This window comes from Bicyclus anynana, chromosome 7 (assembly GCF_947172395.1).
Source record: "Bicyclus anynana chromosome 7, ilBicAnyn1.1, whole genome shotgun sequence".
NCBI lineage: Eukaryota > Metazoa > Arthropoda > Insecta > Lepidoptera > Nymphalidae > Bicyclus > Bicyclus anynana.
Genome location: NC_069089.1, coordinates 10,733,190 through 10,743,274, shown reverse-complemented (window position 1 = coordinate 10,743,274; position 10,085 = coordinate 10,733,190). Strand labels below are relative to the sequence as shown.

Genomic DNA, 10,085 nt, shown 5'->3' with positions numbered 1-10,085 from the left:
CTGAATTCCACGCGGACGGAGTCGCGGACATTCGCTAGTGTTTTAATATGTCCCTTATGACAAATTATTTCCCCAGTCGCCAGTAGCTTTGTCATGAATGTAGGAAACATTTATTTTCAGAAAAATAAGGCCGTACTAAATCCTTGAAACCTGCTACACCCATGGTAGCAGCAAGAGCTGACAATGACAAACACCAATCTTTTATAAAATGGGGAAGATCTGGCAATAATAGTAATATAATTAATATAAAAATAGGCTTTTATTAACGGTTAAAGGTTGAGGGCAGCGACTTGTGTAGGGGCGTCTGGCTTGTGATGTAGTACCACAGAAAACATCTGTAGTAGTGCTAAGGTTCAAGGTGTATATACCAGAATTTGACATAAATGTATAGACCAGAACCTACCCTAGTTTATAGATCAGAAAGCCCGGTGGTGTGTAAAACTGACATCCTCGATTATCATAACCTACTACTTTTTATTGCAGAAAAATCCCGGGTTGTTGTTTTTTTTTTAAATAGTAGAAAAGCTCATTCTAGGAGCAGGAGCTTACCAATTACCTATGTAGTTTATGGATTAAACCAAGAATTTCAGGAAATGAACTGGTACTCTAAACTCGACTATTAGGGCTCGAGTTTCATTTATTCACCACACACACATATTATTATGAGGTAGGTATACATATTATAACAGTGTGTAGTTGTATCTCAACGGGTTTGGTGTAAATATTTTCACAAGCTTTGTTAACACCTTGTACAAGGTATGACTGATTTATGTACCGACAATGCGTATAATACATCATAATTTTAAGCTTCGCGTAATACAAACTAGTGGAAGTTAATATGCAAATTATAGTTAGCTGGTGAGGTTGTAAATCCATAAATTTAAATGATTAAGTGGTTTATTAAATCAGGCGCAAAAACACAATAGACTTAAATATAGGTACCTACTGTATAAAATCTTTTTAACAAAAAAAATATAGAATAACATCGTATGTGCTACCTTCTGATCACTTTGAAGGCGGTGCCAAGCTAGTTGCGTATTAATTAAAGCCGTTTCTGAAAGAATCACGGGAAAGAACTGTCTGAAAATCCTAAAACTTCACACAGTGTTGATATTTTTTTGATTTTTATTTTGAGTGAAAGCTTAATCAATTTATATTATTGATAATAATAATCACAGTTATTGATTTAGTTAAGGAGTTCTCAGTTTTGTATCGTCATCATCATATCAGCCGATGGACTTCTACTGCAGAACAATAGGCCTTTTGTATAGAGACTTCCAAACATTACAATCCTAAGCCGTCTGCATCCAGTGAATCCCTGCGACTGGCTTGATGTCGTCAGTACACCTGGTTTATAATTATGTTTTGTGTAATATGTTCCTTAAGATTTATTTTGTAGTATGCGGAAACAGAATGTTTCGAAAATTGAATTTGCCGTATGTGTCGATAACTCAGACTAATTATATTACTCGATATACCAGTAGGTATTGCACCCAAATTCACGAATAAAATTGTATGTCGTTTTTTGAGGAAAATGAGCTTAGATTAAGTATATATCATATACTAAACTAGAAGTTGTTGACTATTTTTTTACCATTCAACTACGCAAAAAGGTATTTTTAGGGAGCTCTTTAACCGACGAACATTATAACAACTTTGAAACATCTATCCTATAGCGACAGTTTGATGACTTGAGCTCAGTTGTTTGTTAGGCAGTGTAGACACCGTCACGCTGCCAGTCGCGTTAGTGATTTTGTGCATTAATGTTTTGTGTTGTAATTATTGTTTATCATAAATTGTTTAGTGTAGGCATGAACATGTCGGGCAGAGAAGGTGAGTGTATTGAATTCTGAAAAGATCCTTTAAACCTACTCAAGTTTTAAGTCCTAGGACCTTCTCGAGGTGTTTCCTCTATCACAAAATAATGGTACAATAACTGTCGCTGCTACCCGACGTGTCACACTAGTTTGTTTCAAAATTAACAATGAAAATTAGACATCTATTGTAATACAGTGATAGCGTGTGGTAAACTGGAACGGCCGAGCCGTCGGGAATTGGGTAAGAATCAAGGTTGAGTGGAGTTGTATCGAACAGTAAATGCATGGATATAAATAGAGGAACAGCGCGCTTAAACGTTTGATGGGTTTGTAACTGTAGGTATGTTTAATGGAGGTACCTATGTTAGTTTATTTTTTTCAAGTACTAAAAAATACTGTAGATGGGCCATTATGTGAAAATCCACTATATTTTGTTCAGTTTATTGGTAAATAGTATACCAGTAAGAAAATGAAATTTTTTTTATTAAAAATATATATTTGAAACAATTAGTCATAAATAGAACTAAAACTGACTGTAAGTAATGTAATTAAATGGATTAAGCATAAGAATTGAAAATTACCTTACATCATTTTGTGTCCTTGGAAGGCTGTCTATCACACAGGCGTCATTACAATTAAAATTCGTTCCGTGACACGGCTGATTGAGGGTCGCCAGTGCCTCCCTGAGCTCCTTGGGGAAAGTCTGGGCCCTTTTCTCCCACAGACCCAGTGTCTCACCGCCAAATAAGAAGAATTTTTTTTTTTTTTTTGTTTAGTTAAGTCCATCAGTGATCAGTCAGTCGACTATAAACTGATTTTTTGATAGAAGAGGATGTTTTTTAGGTTGGAGGTCGCTACATTAAGCGCCTCTTCGTGTTATGGTCATACATTGGTTGGTCCACCACACAACTCTTCCACGGTGGATCGCTTTAAGTCAACAAGTGTAAAAATGTATTTAAGTAGTTTCTATGATACGGAAGTAGGGTTGAAAGTAGGGTCTAAGTATACTGTGGTCTAAGTGAAAATTAATCCGTCACTTTGAAGCACGGAAATCTTGAATGTTTGGTTTAAGGTGACTACTACTAGCTGTGAAAGCAAATACAAATAACTAAGAATCAACAAAAACCTCAATACATCTTAATATTTAAATGCGAAAGGTCATAACGAAATTTCGAAAATCGCTTGATGAATCTAAAATTTGGCTGGGAGGTAGTTTATAATTAGTAGGTATCCACTAAGAACGGATTTTGCGATATGGCCGGATTAAAGAGGTCTAAGGGCGGACGAAGTCGCGGGCGTCCGCTAGTTATTACATATTTTGTATTAGAACGTAAATTAACATTTCAGAATTTAAGTAACCTCTAGTGATTGCTTTAACGTCATATCAAAATAATCGTTTTTTCTTCAATGAATTTAATTTTTAATATAAAGAATTTTAATTAAATTTCAAACAAAACGAAAGTACATTAACAAAAATTAACATTTCAAAAACAAAGAAGTAAGAACAAAATGCCCTAGTGTGGACTTACAAAAGTTATTTGTAGTCGGATCGTAAAGTAGCGTTGAACGTAAATGCGTAACGTTAAATTTTATAGAAATAAGGTGCTCACAATATTATTACGTTATACATGAATGAAAACAAACTGCGAATGAGTCATGTATCGACGCGGACTAGTCGGTAGTCGGATATGTCAAGCAAATTCTCAATATTAGCCCTTCGCGCAAACCGTTGCATATCAAATCGGCCTCTTGCCAGGGAATTCAAGAAAAAGACCTTGAGGTTCAGACGTTTTCTTTGCGAAAACCGACAACTAGTAGCTAACCTCCGGCTGTAGGAGGCAGGAGCGGCATTAGTGTAAACAAAAAATATAATAAACAAAAAGAGTGACATGTAATTTGGCGATGTATCGAGACGTTGCTCGCACGGACGTGGAATGTCGACTTTGTTTCGGGTACGTTTGCGGATGTCGCACTCATATAATGTATTTTATATGATACAAACATTAATGTGTTTTAAAAACTTTTGAAAACATTTATAATAATAGAAAACACTAAGAAGATGACTGGAATAAGAAGTTTTTGTGACTATTAATGGATGCCTGAAGGTAGGTATCCCTAACGTACCTACTTTTTAAAATAATAACAAGTAGGTTAGTAAAGAATCTATATCAACTGCAATATTTTTGGACTCATAAGTTTAGATCAAGTAAAAACACTGTATTCAAGTGAGTTTTTTATTTCATATTTACCTCTAATTTTCATTTGTAATCCTACTACGTATAGTTTTCGAATAGAGACCGTTCCAGTGTGTCATAACTTGGAGGTTAAATTTCTGAAACGAACTTGATGAACGAACGGTACATACGAGTAGTAGTATACTAATAGCATTAACAACTGAGTCTTAGGGCCATAAATCATTTCTCTATATCTATCTCGCTTGCACTTATGGGTCTTATGGAGCCGTCTAGTGAAGGGTGTAACAATGAAAGACATATTATCGATAAGTAAAGTTTATTATCGTATCTTGTTCACAAAATTAAAAAAATTAACAATATTTGATTTAATATAATACATATTTCATATTATATAATTATTAACTAAATAAAATTAATCTTCATCTGAGTCTTCATCATCAGAATCTTCGTCTTCTGCCAAATTTATTATATATTAGTATCCATAGTGCGCAACGAGTAACACATGAATGTATTTATTTAATTGCAGTAAACACATTTATAGCAAAAAAAATACGCAATGCAATTACATTAGAAACCGACCAATCAGAATCGTCCAAATCATTATTGACTCATCATTAGCACGTGCGCAGGTAGCCGTTTATCGATAATTAGGGTGCGCAGGTAGGCGCGCTGCACATTCCTATCTTTTTTGACTTTTATGACCGGACGACTCAGATGATAATGCGCATACTTTAGGTACGGTGGTGGTCAAAAACTGATAAAATCTTCTTATCAAGCTCATTTTCATCTGTTAGGTATAAAATTCGTGATTTCATTAATCAAGTTCCATATTTTTGTTTCTCTGTTAGTAAAAATGTAATTGAAACCTATCAGGCTCAATTGAGTAGGTTAACGTTAATCGAAATGGAAGGGTACTCAGAAAAACTCTCTCTTAGAACCTATACTAATATTATAAATGCGAAAGTAAGTCTGTCTGTATGTTACCTTTTCACGGCTAAACGGCTGAACCGATCAAGATGTATTTTGATAAAATGGTAAATAAAATCTTGGAGCAAAACAAAGGACACTTTTTGACCCTAAAATAAAAATAGAAAGGGGTGAAATAGGGGTTGAAAGTTTGTATAAAAAGTCCTTCATTATTAAAGTTACAGTTTTAAAATTTTGTTCATAAATCATAAAAAAATAATAAAATGTAAATTATACATAAAAGAGATAAAGTGTGTGGGGTTGTAGGGGGTAATCCCTGAATCTACTAGTACGCTGACCTGATTTCGAAAATTCTTTTATCATTAGAAAGCTATTATTTGTGAGTGTCATATATATAACAGTAACAGTAACAGTAATCTCACGGGAAAGGGAACTAAGCGGTGCGTCGGTTACAGTTCCAACTTTTGGGCGCACGCTTAACCCGGGAAAAATAGAGATTGTTTTTTGGCTTTTGTCATTTCTAAAATAAAACTCTATAGGCACATTGTTATAGGTGTTTTCCGGAAAGCACCAGATTAAGCGAGATTGTGGATTACACTTTAGTAATTTTTGCTTTCACACATAAGGGGCCCCTGTAGTCCGAGGGCCCCGTATCATTGATACGGCTGATAGGGCGGTAACTACGCCCCTGATCAGCTAGGTAAACTATAGAATGTGAGTGAGCTGACATCGTTATTGCACTGTTTCCAGTGGTTCCCGGGCGCAGGCGGCGCGGGCGGCGCGCGCGGGCGCGGCGGCGAGCCCGAGGTGCGCTGCTCCCGCGCCAAGCGCATCACGCAGCGGCGCGGCGCTATCAAACACCATAAGTAAGTATCATCAACATCAACAACAGCCTGTATTTGTCCACTGCTGGACATAGGCCTTTCCGAGAGCGCGCCACCACACGCGATCCTCCGCCTTCCTCATCCAGCGACTTCCCACTACCTTTTTGATGTCGTCGGACCATCTAGCTGGAGGGCGTCCTACACTGCGTTTGCTAGACGTCTGCCCCAGCGGCCATCTGTTCTACGACAGATATGGCCTGCCCACTGCCACTTCAGTTTGCTAATCCTTTGGGCTACATCAATTATTTTCGTTCTCCTACGGATTTCCTCGTTCCGGATTTTATCCTTCAGAGAGACTTCTAACATAGCCCTCTCCATAGCTCGTTTAACGTTTAACTTTAAATTTGTGGATAAGGCCAATCGTCAGTGTCCACGTTTCCGCTCCATACGTCATAACAGGCAATACACACTCATTAAAGACTTTGTCTTCAGGCTTTGGGTTATTGACGAATTGAAAACCCGACGCAATTTCCCAAATTCTGCCCAACCAAGCTGAATTCTTCTGTCAGCTTCCTTGTCGAAGTTATTCCTACCTAGTTGTAACATTTGACCGAGGTAGTTGTATTCCTGAACAACTTCGATGCTGGCATTATCGATAATTATGGGCATCGTGATGACGTGCTTATTGAGCATGATTAAGTATACTCTAAGTAAGTATACTCTAAGTAATTTTAGGAGACTTAAAAGTGATTACACAAATAAGAAAACTAATGTCAAACAAAGGTTAATTAACAACATTTGTCAGGACAACTTAATAAACAAATCAAACTGTAACCAAAATAAGACCCTAGAATGGCAGAGAATGAGTGAAGTCACGCACTTGTGAACGATGTGTGTAGGGTTAAATGTGCCTTTGCCAGATATCTAACACTCCCCATTTCCACGCAAGTCACTCTCTCCGCCTATCCCAAGTAACCCATAAAGAATTACACAACAAGAGACGTGGACGGCTCGAACGCCACGAGCACACTGAAGCCGTCCGTACCGCAAGTCGTTGCAACGCGGCGATAACAGTAATAAGCTACTTAAGTAAGAAGCTTGCACATTACTACTTGCTACAGGTAAATACGTAAAGTAGATGTTGTTTACTTAGTAATGGTGCAGCTTACTGTGAAGTTTAGAAGCAACATCATCATTATTAACAGCAGTCCTTTTTCCACCACCCAGAGGGGGTCGACCTACACTGTCCTTTCCGGTGCGGGTTCACCATTCCAGCACCTTCGGAGCCTAACGTCTATAGGCTCTTCGAGCTATGTGCCCTGCCCATTGCCACTTCAGCTTCGCGACTCGCTGAGCTAAGTCAGTGACTTTGGTTCTTCTGCGGATCTCCTCATTTCTATTCGATCACGCAGAGAAACTTCAAGCATAGCTCGTTCCACCGCCCGCTGAGTGACTTAATGAAATGAAAAGTGGAATAAAATGAATTTGCCATAGTTCAGGCTTTATTTTATATTAATACATTATATTAAATATTTATATTTAATATGTCGGAGATAAGATAGTAGGAAACGTCAAGTACTGCACTTGGGTGAGGTTTATGCCATGAAGGCCTGTATATAATACAATAAGAAACTTAACTATATTAACTAACTTATTAATAACTATGCAAATGATGCCCACGTGGAATGGTGGCAAGAACACTGTCTGCATTTCCTCGCTGGTTTTTGTGCTGATTCTTTTCGCAAAACATTAGCCAGCCTTTCTGTCACTAGTCGAGGATGAAATATATGAACAAGATGAAATATATCGGAGAAATATATTTTATTTTAAAAAAAAGAGATAGTTTAGGAAATAACTTTTTCGTTCTTTACTTTCAAAATAATAAAGAACTCAAGGTTTACATAAGTCCAAGTTAATTAAATCTTATTTTCCTTGCAGAGTCCACGAAGTTAACGGGCACCGTTTCGTGGCGAAGTTTTTCCGGCAGCCGACATTTTGCGCGTTCTGCAAGGAGTTTTTGTGGGGGTTCGGCAAGCAGGGCTACAGGTGCGTCGTGTGTCAGACCGCAGTGCACAAGCGGTGTCACAACAAGTTGCTGGGCAAGTGTCCCGGCTCTACCGCCTATTCGGATGCTACTGTGGTAAGGAAGTTTCCTGAAGAATCATTATACCGCCGAAAGGTTGCCTGCCTATCGGTGTTCTACAAGATATATTATAGTAGCAAGTATAATGGGAAATAAAACGTTGATGAAAGCTTACACTGATTTTGACGCGGACGAAGTCGCGGACGTCAGCTAGTAGCTTATAATTTGTATCATACTAGCGGATGCCCACGACTTCGTTCACATATTGTTAATTTATTCACAAATCCCGCGTGAACCATGGGTTCCGGTATCAAAATCAAAATCAAAAATTCATTTATTTCAAGTAGGCTCAGTATACAAGCACTTTTGATACGTTAGTTGACTATTTGTAAAAATTCTACCACCGGTTCGGAAGGCAGATTCTGCTGAGAAGAAACCGGCAATAATATAAAAAGTAGCCTGTATTTGCTCAATAACATCCTGTATCTACCAGTGAAAGTAATATTCAAATCAGTTCATATTAGCCTACTTATCACATTGCATTCCAATTTTAACTCATGCTTTATTTGTTGCAGTATTTGAGGGAGAGGTTCAAAGTAGACGTGCCGCATCGCTTCCGACCGCACCAGTTCATGTCGCCGACATTCTGCGACCACTGCGGCGCTCTACTCTACGGCTTCTTTAAGCAAGGACTTAAATGTGAAGGTAATGCCATGAATACTAGAGGTTTATTAAAAAAGGAGACCAACCATTTTGACTCGTTAACAAAAAAATTATGACAAAAAGTCCTTTATTTTAAATCGAAGTCACAAAAAATAATAATTGTAGCTTGGCAAATTTCTTCGTAACATTCCCGATGGTCCGAAAAATGGTTGATCTCCTTATCCGTTAAAACCAGTCAATTGTGAATGAAACTTGAATACTACGAGATATGTAGTTATTAGCTACTATGCTTCAAATAGCACGTAATAGCCCGTTCACACATGGTCTCCGTTTTACTAATCCGTTTTATCGGATATGAAGTTGTATGAGCGACTGCACAAATGGCACAGTATTCAGTATACAGTTGAAAAAAACGGTCCAGTAAATTATGACATTCCGTTCCGTCATGTTTCTATACAATTTTACCGGGAAGAAACTGTGCGGGGGTGACATACTTTTTCTCCAATGAGTGTCTTGCTTTTTTATATCCAGTAATTTAAAATCCTTTTCCAGTAATTTAAGAAGATGATCAAAAGTAGACATCGACATTCGAAAGTAATAAAAAAGTCCGTGTCGTTGACTGACTCATGAGTAAACTGTAAGCGCCTTCTGTAGGTCTTAACGCCAAGAGTGGTTGCTGACAGTAACGTCAATCCTTGCTTTTCCACCGGCGGCTTTACCAATACAACACGACAACGTCCATCCTGGTAGAATATAGCGGCGAACTGCGAATTTGCTTGAACATCGTATCTAGTAATGATGGATATGTTGAACGTTATGCGATGCGTGTGAACAAATCATGTAGTTTTTGTCATATCCGTTAAAACGGGAACCTGTATACACGGAGACTATGCGTGAACGCGCTCTTAATTAGTCTACCCACTTAAAGGTAGTATACAGAACTACCGTAATTTAAATTCATTTTCTTTATCATTCAATATCTACGTAGTGTATAAATATTTTTGTACAAATATTACTCTGTTTTATGTGTATAGAACATTGATGTACATTTAATAGAAAAATCATGAAATAATGAAAGTTAGTACCTAATTGTTTCTTTGTAATAGTTCTTAATATCAAAAATCCTTCTCTATACGCATCGAAATAAGAATATCTTAACAACAACAACAATAATTATTATTTATTGTTTATATTTCCTAACTAGTACTGTGTCTTTTATATTGCCGCTATATGTTTTGTTTAATAAACCAGTCAATTGTGCATTTATATCGTAACTTTTTACTGCATGACTTTTGTTTTTCATTTAGTCGAATTTAGCTCCTACTACTAGTAATTTTGTAAGCATGTATTTCATTTTTATTTTGTTTTTAGTTTTGTGTGTTTTGCGTACTCAATGCGTACTCAATTACTCTATTAAGTTTTTCTTAGATACTAAGTATACTACTTATGAAAATAAATTAAGCCCTCCGCAGCGGGACATTTGAGTGCCCAAGCGATCGGTGGTCAGGACTCTAGAGTGAGGAAAATCCTCGCAATACGCGTCGTTTAAAGAATCACTGCCTTCTTTATCAACCCT

At 37.3% G+C, this 10,085-nt stretch overlaps 1 protein-coding gene across 1 annotated transcript; it reads left to right on the top strand.

Moving 5' to 3' along the window:
- Window positions 1–6,454: 6,454 nt before the first annotated feature.
- On the top strand, window positions 6,455–9,189 carry LOC128198278 (putative protein kinase C delta type homolog). The gene is made up of 4 exons (XM_052882659.1): window positions 6,455–6,462; window positions 7,702–7,903; window positions 8,422–8,551; window positions 9,164–9,189. Exons 1-4 carry the CDS (start codon window positions 6,455–6,457, stop codon window positions 9,187–9,189), a joined length of 366 nt encoding a protein of 121 aa, XP_052738619.1.
- Window positions 9,190–10,085: the final 896 nt, after the last annotated feature.